Source organism: Molossus molossus, unplaced genomic scaffold, assembly GCF_014108415.1.
Source record: "Molossus molossus isolate mMolMol1 unplaced genomic scaffold, mMolMol1.p scaffold_m16_p_11, whole genome shotgun sequence".
NCBI lineage: Eukaryota > Metazoa > Chordata > Mammalia > Chiroptera > Molossidae > Molossus > Molossus molossus.
Genome location: NW_023425346.1, coordinates 88423674 through 88443160, shown reverse-complemented (window position 1 = coordinate 88443160; position 19487 = coordinate 88423674). Strand labels below are relative to the sequence as shown.

At 41.7% G+C, this 19487-nt stretch overlaps 1 protein-coding gene across 6 annotated transcripts in view; it reads left to right on the top strand.

The window, feature by feature from the left end:
• The first annotated feature begins 279 nt into the window (after window positions 1-279).
• FN1 (fibronectin 1) overlaps window positions 280-19487 on the top strand; it is a 69914-nt gene continuing 50706 nt past the window's right edge. For all 6 annotated transcript variants that reach the window (XM_036253564.1, XM_036253562.1, XM_036253561.1 and 3 more), the window contains exons 1-12: window positions 280-686; window positions 1642-1770; window positions 2688-2825; window positions 4197-4328; window positions 5384-5521; window positions 7941-8099; window positions 10492-10683; window positions 11428-11607; window positions 12221-12397; window positions 13463-13615; window positions 15019-15147; window positions 16192-16335. In XM_036253564.1, coding sequence (XP_036109457.1) covers window positions 539-686; window positions 1642-1770; window positions 2688-2825; window positions 4197-4328; window positions 5384-5521; window positions 7941-8099; window positions 10492-10683; window positions 11428-11607; window positions 12221-12397; window positions 13463-13615; window positions 15019-15147; window positions 16192-16335 — 1819 coding nt within the window. In that variant the 5' untranslated portion in view covers window positions 280-538. The remainder of the gene's footprint in view (window positions 687-1641; window positions 1771-2687; window positions 2826-4196; window positions 4329-5383; window positions 5522-7940; window positions 8100-10491; window positions 10684-11427; window positions 11608-12220; window positions 12398-13462; window positions 13616-15018; window positions 15148-16191; window positions 16336-19487) is intronic.

Genomic DNA, 19487 nt, shown 5'->3' with positions numbered 1-19487 from the left:
CCCCATCAACCCCAAAATGTTGGACGACGGCAAAGGAAACCGAAAAAAAGTTCTCCAGCCCCAAATCCTGGCGGGGGATCAGCATCTCTTTTGTTCGCGGCGAACCCACAGTCCCCCTGACGTCACCCGGAGCCCCGGCCAATCGGCGCGCGGTCGGCGGCGGCAGCGGCCACAGAAAGGGCGGGGGGAGTCGGGCAGGTCCCTCCTCCCGGGCGCCCAGGGCCTCGCGGGGGGCGGGAGGGGACTGTCCCATATAAGCCCGGCGGTCCCGGCTCGGCCGCCCGCGCCGGCTGCTCTGTACGAGGGGAGGAGAGGGAGCCCCAGGCGCGAGCCGGGACCTGCAGCCACAACTTCTCTCCCTGCTCCTTCCCCTCTGCCCCTCTACCTGTCCCCGTCCCCATCCTCCGACCCCTATCTTCTTTAAGGCGTCACCCCCCTGGAGGCACTGGAAGGGACTCCTCCCGCAGGTTTCGGAACGAACTGAACTTGGTGGCAACTTGCCTCGTGGTGAGGGCGTCCCTCCCCGCACCATCTCAAGATGCTCAGGGGTCCAGGGCCCGGGCTGCTGCTGCTTGCCGTCCTGTCCCTGGGGGTAGCGGTGTCCTCCACCGGAGCCTGGAGGAGCAAGAGGCAGGCTCAGCAACTCATTCAGCCTCAGTCCCCGGTGGTTGTCAGCCAAAACAAGCGTGAGTATTGACTGCGAGCTGAAACAGGCTGTCGCAGGGATGGGACCGTCAAGCCAACTAAAGTTGTGGCTGAAGTTTTGCGCGCGCGCGCGCGTGTGGAGTGTGCACGCCTTAATGAGAGAAACCTGCGAACACAAAAGGCATGGGTTTGAGCAGGCTGGTTCTGAGGGCCTAGGGTAAGATAATACACTGGAGGTCAGGGGCTCTGGATGTCCTGCTGTGCTCTTATCAACGCTACAAGTTTAGGTCATTCTCCTGTGAATTCATCAAAACTTGCCTTTAGACGGAAAAATAATGCTGCCTTTCAATTTTCGTTTGGGTTTAGTGTGGTCTTATTTTCTGCGTTAGTAAATGACTGGTTAAGTATTTTCAAAATGGGGTGGGAAGAAGGTAGCTATACAGCTATGTTGTTCCTAAGTAACTTTGAAGGAGAAGTAATGTAGTTCACATTGCCTCAGGGCCCCTCCGGACACTTCTCCAAGAACGGAGATCGGAATTCCTATTCCAGTTTTTCAAAGACACACCCTCCCTTTGCCTCTGCTAAAGGAAGTTGCCCTCTGACTTAACTACCCAAGATCATGGAAGTCCCTTGCATATTTTAAAATGCAGTTGCAGTTATCTGCTTTTCAAAATGTTTCCACTTCTTTGATGTAGACCCCTGGCCAGATGGAAATGACATCATTGTAATAACTTGTAGCTAAGTTAAAAGAACAGGGGAAAAAAAGGAATATCTAAATATCTACGTGGACAAATTGTGGTTAACTCTTTAGATAAGTAGTTTCTACATCTATATTTTAGTGCAATATTGCTTTTAATGCTCCTCCAACTCTGCAGATTAACTTACTTTTCTGTTTGTTGCTTAGGCTCAGCAATTTAATTGTGCAAGAAAATTCCATAATCTGGAAAAGGGGAGGGGGGTGCAAGTGTAATAACTTTTTTGTTCGATTATTTACAGCTGGTTGTTTTGACAATGGGAATCACTATCAGATAAACCAACAATGGGAACGCACCTACCTGGGCAATACCTTGGTTTGTACCTGTTATGGAGGGAGCCGAGGCTTTAACTGTGAGAGTAAACCTGAAGGTAAGTGGTGGGGAGCCTGGTGGTCAGTATCTTGTAATAGATGGAGAAGTGGTGCTTGTTAATTAAATTTAGCATAAGTAGTAAAAATATTCATCTTTTCAATAGAATAATCTGTCATTTCCTCTTTAAAAACATTTATTAACTGCTAATATTTGCTTTTTACATGTTCCTTTTACCTTTAAAACAAAAGAACAAATGTATCCCCAAGTCGTTCCTAGAATCTTCTTTCTGTTTTACTCTCCCAAAGGTTTTGATGAGAAGATAAAAGATGTTGTGTATTCTTCCTCCAAAACCACTTACTTATAAAGTTTTAATTTACTAGAAAGTAATTGTAAATCTTAAACTATAAGGTTATGGGCCAGAAAACTCTTGGGCATTATATTGTAAAGTGATTTTTTTTTTTTTTTTTTTTTACACAAAACCACTAACCACTTCAAAGTTTTGCGTTCTTTACAACCATTGATATGTTTCTTACAAATTATGGCAACTTGCATAGGGAAGCTAGAATGGAAAGAGTAGGATTAACAATGACTGTGCCTGGTAGAGGTGGTGCTCTTCAAATTGTTTGCTTTTATGTGGCCCTTGATTTTCTGAGTCAGAAATCTGAATCTGAAGTTCTCCCTTCACCATCTAACTGGTCCAAAGGTAGTATTTCCTATGGCTTTCTCCTAGGGCCTGAGAATCCTTTACAATTGAAATTAATTTACAGAAAATTAGGAAACTTGCCAAAGGTCAAAAGTCGGGACTTAATTTAGAGCCTAAGGTAAAATCTAGGTGTCCCACTCCAATTCTTTAAAACTTTTTGTTGTACCGTGCTACTCATAGAATCGAAAAGGGAATTCTCCCTTCGATGAGGTTAGTGGTAAAGAAAACTTTTCCATATGTGAGGCTTATGTGGACTTTCCTTCTCCCCTCAGCTGAAGAGACTTGCTTTGACAAGTACACTGGGAACACCTACCGGGTGGGAGACACTTATGAACGCCCTAAAGACTCCATGATCTGGGACTGCACCTGCATTGGGGCTGGGCGAAGAAGAATAAGCTGTACCATTGCAAGTAAGAAAGACATTCCGTAAAATGCTGCGAAAACGCCATAAGTATGAATTTCGCCCTTACTGTCATTGTCATTTCTGTTACTGATGACTGGATATTCCTAATTTGGGGATTTACTCCAGGTGACCAGGTAGTCTTCTGTGGTCACCCAACTGGCTCCTGTGCTTTTGTGAGATGTCTTTAAGCACAGATAGAATCTGTTTAGTCTTTGTGGGTTTAAGTGTGTGTGTGTGTGTGTGTGTACACACACAGTGTAACCAAGTGGATCTCCTGTGTTCCACTCCAGTAAGACATGTTTAGAGGAGTTACCCATTTTACATTACCTGGACATCTTCAAGCCAGACTGATCATGTGATTATCTGCGGTGATTAGAAAGATGGTCATGAAGAGTGAACCTCCCATTGTGTGACCTGCCCTTCTTTGCAGTGCACAGGCTTCTTGCATCCCACATGGTCTGGTTTCTTTGTGACCAATAGTTAATACCCAGGAAGCGGATCTCCCTATTCCCAGGGCTCATGTGGAATGATTAGCTTAATAGTGTTTGCAAGATACTGTATTTCAGGGACTGGGTTGGCTCTCATCAATTGTAGTTTAGCTCAGGAGCTCTTTCCAGTATGATCCACTGTGTTACAGATTCTGTTAACATAGCATTTACTTTTTAAAATCCATCCTTTAAGTATAAGTCATTTTAAAGACTTCTGTCCAAAAGAACAAGTCAGTCACTTGTGAAGAGGCCCAGTCTATTTCCCCCATAATTAATGTTAGTGTTTATCCAAATTTATTGCCAAATGTTAAGAGTCAGTGGTCCATAGTGTTTACAAGCTAGTAGACAGTTCAGCCTTCGGATGTGCCATCATGTTTAACAGCCTAGAAAAGTACCTGGATTTTTACATTCGATATGTACACACCTATTTGCTTTCTGCCAAAAGGACATGTCTAACCAAGGATAAAACACAGACTCTCCATGAGCCCAAAAGCTGAAATACTATACCGATATGGCTTTACATTGAATTAGTCTCAGACTCAACCTGCTGTGTATGTGTGGAGGCCATGCCTGCCAGCCTTTTTTTTTTTTTGCTTTAGGGCCCAATTTCCTGTGCTCCCTCTGGGGAACCAGGATTTATGACCTCTTTCTTTGCCATTCAGTTTTCTCTGTGGTTTCCTATTGTGCTTAAACAAAACATTTAATTGAAGGACCCCAAGTGATAAGACCTGTTAACTTCTCCCCTGTCTCTGATGGGAAAACTGTCCTCTGTGTCTTTACTTCGGCTAACCCAAGTACCTACTCTGGGTAGAACACAAGGCTTTTTTTCTCTAATGTTTTCTGTCCTACTCTCTTTAACATTTTTTGTTGTTGTTGTTAATCTTGAACAGACCGCTGCCACGAAGGGGGTCAGTCCTACAAGATCGGTGACACCTGGAGGAGGCCACATGAGACTGGTGGTTACATGTTAGAGTGTGTGTGTCTTGGTAACGGAAAAGGAGAATGGACCTGCAAGCCCATCGGTGTGTGACTATTAGGGATGAACAAGGGGTGGGAATCACAGTCAGAATGTTGGGTTGAACCATACTCTACATGGACAAGAGATCTGAATTCCAATTAAAAATAATAATGAAGTGGGAATTTTATTTTAAATAATGAAATGTTTTATATAATCGATCGTGTTTAAAGAATCAGATCAAAAAGTACTCACCTGTATAGAAGTCTTAATTTTGTTTCAAAAGCATAGATAGAGTTGAAATATTTAGGAAGAAGTCATTTCTTTTGTCTAATAGCTAATCTCAGTTTTTCCTTGGTCAAGATATGTTATTTAAAAGAAAAAATAATGGCAGTTTTGACATTTTTATTGCAACACACTAGACAGAAACACAAAAACTGTGTGTACTCTGTCAAACCTTAGTAAGTCCCGCCCCAGCTTTGGTACATGCCCCTAGTGGGAACTGAACCCGGGACTCTCTGGTCCGCAGGCCAAAGCTCCAATCGCTGAGCCAAACTGGCCAGGGCCTTAGTAAATTTTTTTTTTTCAAAATAAAAAGTATTGAGTTTCTTTTGTTCTCAATCCTCAGTTGAACTCTGTAGATACAAATGTGAAAGTTTCTATCTATATATTTTACTCTAGTTATTGTTTTCTGATTCAGAGACTTGTTTTCCTTTGTGTTGTGTTTGTTTTTATAGAAATCCAAAAATTAAGGCTTTCTTGTCACTTTTTTTAGACATTCATAACTAGATTGAAATTTTGCATATTTAGTGTCCCACAGACCGGATACATACATATCCTTTTTACATGAAGTACTAGTGTGAAGAAGAATAGTACCAGCTGAAAACATACAGTCCATGTACTTATTAGGGGAACGGAATTTCTGCCTGCCAACTCCGTTTGAGCTTTCTTTTGCTTTGGTTACCATGTGCTTAGTTACAGGGCATGCCTTTCTTTTTGAACAGAGTACCACTTAAAAAATGTGGCTGGATTTTTGCTTACACAATACACTTTAAATTACAGGGAGACTGCACATTTGAAATCACTTTTTTTCCCCTCTTTTTTCTCCACGTTTTCCTACAGCTGAGAAATGTTTTGACCACGCTGCTGGGACATCCTATGTTGTCGGGGAAACCTGGGAGAAGCCCTATCAAGGATGGATGATGGTGGATTGTACCTGTCTGGGGGAAGGCAGTGGACGCATCACCTGTACCTCTAGAAGTATGTTTTAGATTTTGATGTTAAGATGAGTCCAGGTATTGTTTTCTATATTCCTGAAGAAAAGTGGAAGGTGATGTCACTTAGAACACACCCAATACACCATTGTGGTTTGGTAACTTTTGAATGTCAAGAACAATTCTATACCAAACTTATTTCACTTCTTCAAAGAAGACTGAATGTTTTAAAAATCTTAGTTCAGTAAGGACTTAGACTATTCGTTACTAAGAACCTTAATATTCATTTAAATGTCATATGTGTTATGGACATGAAGATTAGTTGTAAATGTTTAAATTATCACTGAGATATTTTCTAAGTATTAAGAGCAAGAAATCATTAAAATAACATGCAAGGGCATCGTTGGGCATGTGGGTACTGTTGACATAGAATGGAGCAAAGCTCTAAAGTTTTAGGTTTCCTTTTATGTTTCACATTTAAATAAGGCATATTCATAAGTACAGTTGATGAAAATAAAAAGTGCTTCTCCCATTGGTTAAAACTATGTGTCTATTGTGGGGTTAAGGACAGTGTCTCTTACTCAAAGTCCTAAAAAAGCTTAGTTGTGCTTAAAAGAAGCTGACCTCTGACAGTTTTATTGCTCCTTCTAAGACCTTACTTGTTGCCTTATGTTGCCTTAGGGGTTCAAAACTTCTTTTTTTAAACTTCAAACTATAGAGTTTATAGAAGCAAAATAGCCATTACCTATTGGTGTTATAAATAAATTTAAAATCAAATCTAAATATTTTGAACCCATTTTATTTATCTAGCTTAAAATGTTTAACCATCTTAAAATGTTCATCATCCAGATTTAAGTACTTTGCTAACAAAAAATAAATCTCTCATGGAAAGTAATAACAATTCTGACCAAATCTTTCCCAGAAACTTGATGGTTCATTAGATCTTTTGCATTTAAAACGTTATTATGATCATCCAAGACCTTGGTGGTGATATTTTTAGCTTAAGACAAATTCGATGTCTGACTTAAACTCTTATGATTTATTTAAAACTCTTCTAATAGCAAGTCAGAAAAAGTTTCTCAAAGAAAAGTAATTTATTTTATGAAAATCTGTATGTCCCTACTTTGTACAAGTGGTGTAGGGATGCAAAAATGAATTGGACATTAGCTCAGCTTTCGAAGAGCACCGAGTAAGTAGGTCAAGGGGATGAGAGTGGCTAATGCAGTCATCTTCTACAAAGCACAATATCAAGGGCTTCAAGACTGATACTGAAATCAGTGCTGTGGAAGTTCAAGGCAAGGCAGCCCTTTAAGCTAGGGATTGGGGAAAAGCTGTGATCAGCCATAACGTCTTCATTCAGACCTCAGTTCTGGTGGTCGATCGATGTGGGTGTGTAGTTGTGTGAATTGACGTCAGCTGGCCAATTATTTTTCCTTTACCCAGTGCAGTCATTTTCTGACTCACAAACAAATCAAATCCTCTGTACTCACATTGTAGCATATGGGCGAAGCCAGATTATAATTGAAACAATCTATTTGCCAGATAATTGAACACATAAACTGATGGTAATTTAGTTATAAAACATCATTTACAATAATAATCTCACTTTTCCTTTGTAGAGTTAACACTGAGCAATTCAAGAGAGGCAGTTCTGTTAGTGATTTTAAATAGGTGTGTGAGGGAAAGAGAATAGTAGTCAGAAAAGCTGGTAGTGCCCTTAATTTTTTTATATAACATATGAAGAAAGGGGGGCAGCTGTCTTTTTCTAGCTTCTTTGGGGTTTGCCCCCAACATCTTTTAAAACAATGTTTTCCTTTATTGATTTTGAGAGCGAGGAAGGGAGAGGGAAAGAGAGATAGAAACATTGATGAGAGAGAACATTGATTGGCCGCCTCCTGCATGCCCTCCACTGGGGATCAGGCCCACAACTTGGGCATGTGCCCTGACAGGGAATTGAACCGGTGACCTCTTGGTACATAGGTTGACCCTCAACCACTGAGCCACACTGGCCGGGCCCCAACACCTTTGAAACTACTTGCCTCCCGACTGTTCCTAGTTTTCTAAAGCAAGTCCCCTATTGAAAGGCAGTTCATATACAGTAATCACTGGGCGAGTCGGAGAAAGAAAGACAAGGGTGATAGAAAGCCAGAGAGTGCATTTGATCAAAAGAACAATGGAAAAACGCTAATGATAACAATAATAACAATAAATGAAGGGTGATGAAAAAGTTTTGACAAACAGAAGTGGAACTAGATTAAATCATATAGCTCTTCCTGCTGGAACAAATGGAATCCTATCTTTTGGAAGTTTAACCTGTGTGGTACCACAGCTGAACAGAAACATAGCATCAAGACATGACTTACCAAGCTTTCAACTACTGTATATATACGTACATTTAAGTTCCAGTCGAGCCCGTGACAAACCGGACCTGATTTGCATCTTTAAATGCTTCCTTTCTAACACAGACAGATGCAACGACCAGGACACCAGGACGTCCTATAGAATCGGAGACACCTGGAGCAAGAAGGACAACCGGGGGAACCTGCTCCAGTGCCTCTGCACGGGCAACGGCAGAGGGGAGTGGAAGTGTGAAAGGCACTCGTCCCTGCAGACCACGGGCACCGGTGAGGAGCGGGGGGGTGGGGGTGGGGGCGGGGCTGGGGCCGGATAGCGCTGCCACAAATGGTTCTGAAAACCCATCTTTCCCCTGACATGCCGCCGAAGGATGATTGGCATTGCTTGGGCTGGTAAGCTGAGTTCATTGACAGATCGTTAGCTCTTAAAGCTTTATTTAATGTTAAGTTTTAAATGTATCTGAAAATGAAATAATAATGAATCATGGGGATCAACAGTTTTAGCACAAAATGGTTAAATTGGTGCTTTAAAAATGCTAATAGCACAAAATCTACACAATTTATACACACATACGTATAGATATAGGTAGGTACAGATCTATTTATATATGTGTACACATAGAGATACACACACATATACACAGGTATGTGCATGTTAATGGAAGTGAGTTACAATGAGTTGCATGATTCCCTGACTCTTCTGCTAGGAAAGAGGGAAAAGTACATATGTTCTTTTCTCGAAATGGAATGCAGTTTCTTTTCCTGACATTCAACTCTTTGTAGTGAAATCATTTTTTATGTGTGTTTTCCATACTCCGGCGAACTTTGTTGTATTCCATAAAATAGTGCACCGTCATTCTCTCCATGTCTTGGTTTTCACAATTTGAGAAATCCATAGGGGCTCAGACATGGGAATGAATGACAGTATCTAAGTGCTCTTTTACAAATAAGTTTTAATTATTCCTGGTATAAGGAAAAAATCTTTGCATTGTTGCCTCTTTTGTAAGAAACAGAAGAAAAAATGTAACAACCAGGGGTGGGTACTTCTGTTATTATTCTTAGTATGTTAGATTAAGTTTTCACTATGCAATGTGCTAGCCTTATTGCTTAGCCTCTTAGCCATCAGTCATTTAGCTAAAAATATTATTTACTTGCTTGGGTTTTTCTCCTTCTGATGAGTTTTCATGTTGCTCAGAGCACTTACGAAGGTGAACAAGATTCGATTTGATCCTACCTTTGAGTTATTTGATTATTATCAGTAAACATTCTGCTAAACCCCAAAAGAAACTATTAGAAATACCAATCTACTGAAAGAGTTTAATTTTAAAGGGTAGTCAGGGTTATATGGGTAAGCATTCAAGAAATGTTACCTATTAATATTACAAACATTGGACTGAAAAGGTCCCGTTATTCAAAAAGGTCTGAGAAACGCTGGCTCAAATAAAATGGAGCCTCGTGTTTATTTGCATTGCAACTTTCCCAGGGGGGCTGCGTGAACGCAGGTGCCTGTCTCCCCAGTGTGTGGGATCTCGGGAACCATTGTGAAGTGTCTTCGGCTCCTCCTTAGGGAGATGCTGACTTCAGGCTACCAGTTGTTCAGCATTAGTTCCGACTCTGCCCTACTGTGGGCCTGGCCTTCAGAACAGATTGCCAAAAGTTTGAAGAAAAGATCCATGCAATCTGTTGCCTTACCTTGAAAAGAAAGGTATTTTTAAAGGATTGATTGATTTTTAGCCCGGCTGGTATGTCTCAGCGGTTGAGCGTGGACCCATGCACCAAGAGGTCACCGGTTCGATTCCCGGTCAGGGCACATGCCCGGGTTGTGGGCCAGATCCCCAGTGGGGGACATGCAGGAGGCAGCCAATTGATATTCTCTCTCTCACTGATGTTTCCAACTCTCCCTTTCTCTCTCTTTCTATATAGAAAAACAAATTTCTTAAAATAAATAAATTAAAGGATTGATTGGTTTTAGAAAAAACACACAACAGATTCACAAATAATCCTGAGAAACAAAATGTGGACGGAGGGGCAACTTCTGGAGAATCCACTGTGGCGGCCCAGGGCGTGCTCCGATGAGCCCATAGCTAGGCACATGGCAAGGGGTCTGCTGCAGAGTGCAGGGCCTTCTCAAAACAAGGGCAGGAAGGAAAATGCCCAGGTGTATTGGGCATGTGGAAGCCGCTAAGACAGGACGGGTGAGGCAGACCGTTCCTGCTGAAGAGAGGAGCAGGGTGCATCCGGGGATGATGCCTAGTTCCGGGGGACAGGCATAGAGCAAGGAGGGAAGTGGTCAGGAGTGAGCTGGAGCAGGTGTGAAGGGTCGTGAAGGAACGGACTATGCGCTTCCTGAATGAGGAAGGCGTTGTTGAAGGTGTCTGCTCTGTTAAGTGGCAAAATCATGTCTGTGGTTTAGAAATATGATCCCAATAGCTCCAGAGGAGCCGCAAGGTGGAGACCATTTGGTAGACTTTGTGGATTATTTCCTACCCTGAATTTCCTAGGCAAAAACTAACGCAGAATGGGAGGGACATTTCTTTCTAGTTTCAGGTCCGTAACAGCATGGATTTCAGAGTGATCTGTATGGGACCCTAAAGGTCCTGACTTCAGGAAATTGTTATTTTCTCTTGTCCAACGTTGTGACTTTTCTCTCTCGTGTCCTTAGGACCTGACACCTACGCAGATGTTCGAATGGCGATTTACCAGCCTCAGCCTCACCCCCAGCCTGCTCCGTACGGTCACTGTGTCACAGACAGTGGTGTGGTTTACTCGATAGGGATGCAGTGGCTGAAGACACAAGGAAACAAGCAGATGCTTTGCACTTGCCTGGGCAATGGAGTCAGCTGCCAAGAGACAGGTCTGCATTATCTTTTCAAAAAACAGTGCTGATAACTTTTTTATTATTTTGTTTTTGAAAGGCAATACATTCATTTACAAAAAAGTAAAACAATAAAACGAAGGGGAAAGGCTGATGATCTTACCACTAGTGGTAATAGTCAGGATTGATATTTGATATATTTCCTTCCAATCTTTTAAATGTAGGTACTTTCTTTTCTGTAGTGAGGATTAACCACTCTGTATTCTGTTTGTCTAGAATGTTGTTATAAGAGGGTTGCTTTCTGAATAACTAGTCCTCCATATTTTATATTCCAAATCTCAGATTTCTGGAGCTTTGTAAATTTCTTTTAATAACCTAATGTGTCTCTTCTAAGCTACAAAAGTGGTAGTTAGTAGCTGTAGCAATTATAATGGGTACACTCGATGTTTCCCCTAGAATATGTATTAATACGTATGCCCCCAACAGAATCAAGCATATTCCTCCAGCCTCCTTTGAGCAGCATCCTTAATTAACCTGTATTAAAATAGCTTTAGAAGTAGGGAAACTGAGGCATGGTAACAAAGAACAACAGCAGTGAAACTTAGGTGTTGCTCTAACCCCAAAAGACATGGCTTCCTGCGTGATACATTTTGGCTGAAAGAACCGCATGAGCATCCGTATTTGTAGCACCAGCTCAGCCTGTCATTTAAGGTGTAAATAAGCAGCTGCCCGCGGAGAATAAACGCAGCTCTGTGACCGAGGCGCTTTGGCTTGTGCTTGTAGCTGTAACGCAGACGTACGGTGGCAATTCCAACGGGGAGCCCTGTGTCCTACCGTTCACCTACAACGGCAGGACTTTCTACTCCTGCACCAGTGAAGGGCGGCAGGATGGCCATCTCTGGTGCAGCACGACTTCCAACTATGAACAAGACCAGAAATACTCTTTCTGTACAGACCATACTGGTGAGTGTCCCCAGGGGGAAACGCAGCAATGAGAAAGACCATTTCTCATGCCCTGTTTCTATTAGTCAGCACTCTGGTCATTAATCTTGAGGCTGCACAAGAAATATCTCTTTTCTGCAGTCTAGACCCGAGAGACAGGGAGTAACTTGGCAGTCGAAGATCCTTCCGTGGTCCCTAACGCCCTTGGGAAATGACACCAAGGGAAAAGGCCACCAGTTCATTTATTTCTGACACATCGGGATTATGATGTGATTAAAGATGCTTGCATGTTAAAACCAGTATGAAACCCCACAGGGCTGAAGAACGCACAGGGTGGATGAGTGTTTTTGCTTCTCTTCTGGTTAAAACTATGTTTTATTCAAAGTGACCATCTAATTATTTATTTTATTTTGGGGGTTGGGAAAATGAGAGTTGAATCTATTTCAAAGGTGAAGGTGAACACACTAAGGAAGCTTAGAATTATATTATCAGACAGCTCTTATTCTGAGGTGGCCTCTCTGTAAATGAGCTGCAAAAGCCTGGCTCGCCGAAGTTTTCTGTAGTCATTCCCTGCAGCACGTCGGAAAGCTCAGTGGTAACTTCCTTCTTCCCATTCGTGTGTTGTTCTGGGCAGTGTTGGTTCAAACTCGAGGAGGAAACTCCAACGGCGCCCTGTGCCATTTCCCCTTCCTGTACAACAACCACAACTACACTGACTGCACCTCCGAAGGCAGGAGAGACAACATGAAATGGTGTGGGACCACACAGAACTATGACGCTGACCAGAAGTTTGGATTCTGCCCCATGGCTGGTAAGATGAGGCCCTTTAGACACCCATTCGTGGAGTATGGCCGAACAGTGTCCACTTTACCCAGTAAAACTTCATTTTGAGATTGCAACAAACTTTGTGATTAATACATACATATGTGAATTAAACTTATTTGTATAACTTTTTAAAGATTTATATAACTTAAAAATTTCATCGATATAATTTAATGTTTCCAACTATATTAATGTAATGAAATGCTATTTAAAAATCCTATACATTTAAATTTTGCACAGATTTGTCTTTTCTGAAGGGCACACAAGTGCGTAGCTTAAAATATTTCACATGTAACTGACTGTGATGGTCATAGACCTACGATATTTACGGTGATTTTGGCTTTCTTGGCAGAAGCTCTGTTGTTTATTAAATACAAAAAATGGCTACAACTCTACATTTTCTGACAAGTAAGGGATCTTTTCTAAGAAGGAGAGTGGGGGCTTTAGTTTGTAAGATGGAAAAAAGGCAACCAATACCTTTGGTTTTCAAATTTCAAGAACCCCGTAGATTACATTTGATTTTCCAGTTGTAGAACCAAGAACCCATGCATGGCATTGTCCAGTGTGACTAGGAAGCTATAAAACATAAGGAAGAAAACCACTAACACTTACTTTCATTTCTCTTATTTCAACTAAGGAGAGCGTTGGATTTAGGAAACCCGCTGCAGCTTAGTCTCGTGCCCGCACTCACAGTTCCCCTTTGCGTTAGAGTAAGTTGGAACTAGAAACGGTAATGGAGCGGGAGTCCAATCCAGGCTTCTAGAATCTGTCAGGCCCTCTGGGTGAGTGAGTGTGTAGGGATCATCATGGCTGAACGTCCACCGACCCTTCCTGTAACTATTCCCCATTACATACCTCACCTGTGGACGGTGTTTTCCTCTCTGGTCCTCAGAACTTGATCCATCTAGGGAGCAGCACTGAGATTTCTTTGAGGCACAAGACTTCTGTCCAAGTGAGAGCCCGTAGGACAGTCACACCGGACGGATAATACTGCCTGTCTTTTAAGACCTTGTGACCACTTTTAACTGTACATTTCTCATCCGTTCCCAAACAGCCCATGAAGAAATCTGTACAACCAACGAAGGGGTCATGTATCGCGTGGGAGATCAGTGGGACAAACAGCATGACATGGGACACATGATGAGGTGCACATGTGTGGGGAACGGTCGTGGGGAATGGACCTGTGTCGCCTACTCCCAGCTCCGAGGTATGCTTGCTTATGAATGAAAACACTGCAGAAGACAAGGGGTACAGAGAGGGTGACGATGATGTGGAAGTTGTCCTTAACCCACAGTCGGAGAAAACAGGCAATACCATTTCACTGGTCCACTGTGCTGGACGAGTCTCGCATCTCAGGCAGCCAGTGAAGAGAAGCTGGCACAGCTGTTTGACAAAGCTCTGCGATTCTGAACCCTCTCCAGGGCGCACATACTTAGGCTGAGCCAACACGAAGACTTCAAAGTCTAGAACACAGTCATTTGATCCTTTCGTGTTTAGTTATGCCACTGGATTCATGTCCAGAAAAGTTTGACTAATTTCTGTAAAGAAAAAAGACTTTGCTGTTCTAAGGTCAGATTCTTGCAGATCCAAATTTAAGGAGATCCGTGTTTCCCCTTTAGTCCTAGGTACAGAATATAGGAATACCCCTATGTTCTGTATATAAAACATGCTTTGTATGTGTACGTGTGTATGGAAACAAACATTTCTCGAATACCAACTGTATCCTGCAAATAAAAACCTGTTTATGGACATTAAGAAAAGAATATAGGGATGTCGATTTATTAAAACTGTTTTGGTTTTTCTATTTCTGTCATTCGAAAAGTAAGATGTAGGTAGAACTTTGAACTAATAAACAGTCCGTGTAGCTGGTGTGTTGACACTGGCCTCATCTCGTTCTCTTTCTGTAGAAAACATTTTTGTGTGTTCAACAGGTAGTACAACCCAGGAGTAATGAGAATTACACAGAGCCTAGTAGGAAGGCAGGCAGTCCAACTCCTCGTTTTACAGACGAGGGAGCTAAGATGCAAAGAAAGAAAGTAATTTTCTCAGGATCTCCCGGAGACTTAGGAACAGAGTTCACTTGATTTAAAAAAAAACTACAATTGTTGTCAATGTCATTTTATGTTTCAAATCCAAATATCACCCCACTGCCACCATTCCAGATATCAGACCAGACCATCTGGAATTGGGAGGGGGGGGTATTTGGATTTGTATTAAAGTATGTTTACTCTTCCTCCTGCTTATTATAACAAGCAGAGATCTAAAGGACATTATCAACTAAGCAAGAACTTTTCTGAAAGTAAGGCCTGTATTTGTTCAAAAATGGGCTTTCCATAAGAAGATGTATTTTACCACATTCTAGTGGTGTATACTTTGACCTCCATCATTTACAAGTTTATATGAGAAAGGCTTTTTTTTTGTTTGCAGAAGTTGTATCACTGACTGAGCTTTGCAAAATGTTTATTCTATGCCAGGAGAAAAGTTATTTTCATGGGAAGTCTTGATAATTTATTGGAAGGAAATGTGTGCTTTGAAAAGTGTAGCTTTTAAAAAATTTCATCACCGGAACTTTTAAAAAGGTCTCCACCCATCCCACTGTTTCCTAACTAGATCAATGCATAGTTGACGACATCACTTACAACGTGAATGACACCTTTCACAAACGTCATGAGGAGGGACACATGCTGAACTGTACCTGCTTCGGTCAGGGCCGGGGCAGATGGAAGTGCGATCCCATTGGTAAGTAGCCTTGTCTCTCCAGATGGATTTGGCCAATGGGAATAGTTAGCAAGTTTCAGATAAGTAGAGCTACTTGATGGTACATGATCGGAGCGGGATTCAGACTGATCAGTGGCTTTCAAAGAGCTTTGTGAAGTCTTTCCTCTCATCACAGACCCGTATTTACCTTGATACTGGTAGTCCTCTATTTTTGCTGCATTTGGTGACAAATACAGCTTTATTTTAATTAAATGAAATTTGCTCTTTAGTTCTGAATCATAAAGATAGTCCGTGTAATGAAAGAGAACTTTCTTTGCTGATTGTGCAGTAACATGGGCACATGATTCTGCCAGTAAATTCCTCCCTCCACGTACATTATTTTTCTTGGCTGCCCTTTATAATAGACCTAAGCAAATAGTGAAGGTTGAGCCTTAAAAGAGTTGTGTTACCAGCTTTAAGGTAATCCATTAATACTCCTTTACTAAAAGAGACAGGTTGCACACTAAGAAAACAGACTGATCAAATACTCCAGTTTGTTTGACCCAAGATTGCCAAAACGGAGGTTTTCTTAGAAGCTGCTCAGCAAATATTCACAGTTAAAATCTAGTTCTTTTATTTACAAGTACAATTAAATTCTCTAAATTTCGAGAATGCATATAAAGTGATATATTGTCCTTGCTATTAAATGGCAAATCAGTTGTATTAATATGGGTGAAATATACGTAATTTATCTTCTCAAATTAATGTTCAGCATATCAATATATACAGAAATTTAAATCTGAAAATTTTTAATTGGGAATAGTGTTCTTTTAGAAAACTAAGTATTCCTCCTAATGATTGCCTTTTCCTTCCTTCCTTCCTACATTCCTTCCTTCCTTCCTGCCTGCCTGCCTGCTAATTGTTCTGTATGGTAAATGATATGAACAAAATATTTTCTAATTGCATATATTTGTGGACAATTGCAAGTTCCTATTAAAACCAAGAATGACTGCTTTAGCACACTCAAATGAAATGTGTAGCCTTACGTCTTCAAGGCTGCTTGACTTTTACCTGTATGTATTTCAGACCAGTGCCAAGATTCAGAAACCCGAACATTTTATCAAATTGGAGACTCATGGGAGAAGTATGTGCATGGCGTCAGGTACCAGTGCTACTGCTATGGCCGTGGCATCGGGGAATGGCACTGCCAACCTTTACAGTCCTATCCAGGTGAGTAGCTCCGTTACTGCAAAGTGAGAACTGTAGGCTGGGTTATAAACGCAGGGCAGCCCTGGCCGGTTTGGCTCAGCGGTTAGAGCATTGGCCTGTGGTCCAGAGAGACCCGGGTTCGGTCCCTGTTAGGGGCGCGTGTCTCGGTTGCAGTTTGTCCCCGGCCCTGGTTGGTCATGCGGGTGGCAGCCACTCGATGTGTCCCTTTCACGTCAGTGTTTCTTCTCTCTCTCTTCCTCTCTCTCTCTCCCATTCTGTTTGAACAAAAAATGGTAAAATGTCCCCGGGTGAGGCTAAAAAAAATAAAAAAATAAAAATAAAAACAAGGCAGCCTCAGTGTATAATACTCCGATGCCTAAGTTAAAATCACCTTCCTTTCCCATCCTTTTCTTATATCGCTAACAATCAGTTGAGTTTTTGACTGAAATGATTTTCTTTCTCCCGTCAAGGGAAAGGTGTGGAAAGCTGTGACAATGAGCCTGAATGCAATTTGCTCCTCAGTCCTGGCCGATTTCCTCTCTCACCCAAACGCGGGAATAGAAACCGTGAAGGGGGCGGGGCTGAGAGTGGGGGTTAAAGGTTTATGTTGTGGTTCTTAACAGAGAAGTTGTATAGAGAAATGCATGAAACACAATGTAGGGTATGTGTTCATTCTTCTTTCCGTCTAGGCTTTTGGTCAGAATTGTCATTTGTTTGACCAGTTGGAGTGTGGAGCAAAGTACCCTGGGTCAAGGGTTGAGTAACACGGTCAATTCTCCACCCACACAGTTCAAATACTCTCAAGTGTTTGTTGCTGGGTTGTTGTTTTTTCAGGTCACAGGACATTAGTAAAATGAATTAACAATGGTTTTATTAATTCATTTAAGGAAAAAATTGAATTTTGTTTCCACGGAATGATTAATTATAACAATGTGTTGAATTATGAAAGCCTAATTTTTGTTTGAGCAACTACTGAAGTGCAAAGCTTCCTCCTCTTAGACCTCTGGACCTCTGTCAACTTCAGATTTAAAACATGGCCTACATTCAGAAATAGAGAGAGAGAGATCTCCAGGGCCTCAGAATGTGTCTGTGACAGAAATGAAGGTTATGTTAACTGAGTCCCTCCGTGATGTGATAAGAAACTCACTACTTTGGACAATAACATGAAACAATCCAATCAAAGGCAATGTTCACCAGGCATGGGTCCCAGCTCTCTCTAAGCTTCTAAAGAGACAAATGTCAAGCTTCACTCATTATTTCATTGTCTGTAAAATGGGGTGATTGTAGCTGATTACCCTTAAAGTTCCTTCCAACACTGATAGACTAATGTTCTGTGATCCTAAATACCACCCACTGAGATGCATCTTCCCATGACCTTGGAGGAGATCCTGCTCTCCCCAGGCCTTAGACACTGCCAGGGCTGCCAAGGTGACTTTGCTTTAGGCAGGCTCATAGCACAGGTTGACCTGGCTCTGAATTGTATTTCATGGTGAATTTGGGTATAAGACTCATTAAGAAAATTTTTCTTTAAAAATTTTTAAACATATAGCTGCAGCAATACCATAGGTTCAAGAAGTATAATTGGGTTTTCTTTTCTTTAATTATGCAGTCAAAGGGTAGAAAGTTCTACATGACAAGGCTCTCAAGTTTCTGTGTTTATGGCTGTTATTGGTGTGGTGTGCAATCTGTTGAAAGTCATTTCATCCTCAATGATTTTGAGGGAACTTTTTCTGCCCTTTGAAATAAGCTTGTTCTCTAAGCTGCTTGGCTGGAAAACATTTCGGTGGACCTGTCAGAGAGGAAGCTTAGATGGCAAGGAGTCCTTCTGTGTTGGTTGGAGTCTTACGTGTCGACCTTGTTCCTACTCTTTAAAAAGGGTAACAGTCCAGCCCAATGAGCATAGAAGAGACTTAGGGGACGGGGACTGGCGTTTCCCCTCAGTACACAGCTTATCTGGATGTTGAGTTTGCTCAGGGATCTGCATCTTGTATGTGGGCCTCTGGGCATGTGGGAAGAATATAGGAACCACAGGTGACTGATAGATGGTCTCTGAGCCTTGCCCCTCTACTCCTCCAGCAGAGGACTTGTTGAGTTGTTCAAACTAACAGAAGATAAGAGGTAGTTGGTGTGTCAATAAACAACTAGGAGGGCACAGATCTCAGCAAACTAAATAAAAAAAAAAGGGACTAAGTTGCAAGCCCATAAATGTTTAACTTCTCCAGGGTCACCATTACTGCTAATTATTCATTTTGACCTTATTTTAAACTGGTTTTTAAAGTTGAGACTTGCATCATATCTTCACTTCACTATTTTATTGCTAGCCTGATCATATTGAGTAAGAGAGAGAATATAGTTTTTGAAATGGTAATTGTTCTGTTTGGTTATTTTAAAAGTTTTACCAACGAACCGGCTTTGAAAGGATTATCAAGATTTTAAATCTAAGTAATGTCAGTGATGTCGGAATTCTCAGACTTTCCATTTTCCAATCATATGTAGAATAAGGTCGAGTATAGTCATAATTGAAATTTAGGTAACCTTACACATAATGGGCACATTCTCTTTACTTCCTGAACAAGAAATGCATGACATCTCCTTTGCTGGTCAGGGCAGTTCCCTGAAGGTGAGCTGTGGCATAAGCCTAACATCAAAAACATAGAATTTCAAGCCAGTGCTTGAAGTTCTAGAAAGAAAAGAAACTTTTATAGGTTTGCTCCATCACTGAGGGTAATATCAGTAGGTCACCCGTTTCTTTTCACTCCCTTCTCCTTTAGTGACCTCCTGGTGGACAGAGGAGCATGGGTGGGCGTGAAGGAGGGCAGTGCAGGTGCTGCCTTTCTACAACTTTATAGACACTGAACCATCACACACTTTTTAAAATTAAAGACTATTCTTTAGGGTAGTGATAGGTTCACACCAAAACTGAAAGGAAGATTTCCCTTATACTCCCTGCCTCCAACACAGGATAGCCTATGATCAATAGCCCCACCAGGATGGTACATTTGCTCCGATCGATGGACTTACATGGGCATGTCATTGTCACCCAAAGTCCATGGTTCACGTTAGGGATCATTCTTGGGGTTATATATACTATAATTAACTTTCTCCCCCTCAGAATCCTGGTTGCCATCTAAGTAAAACACATGTCAGGTGTCTCTTCATCTGAGGAAATATAG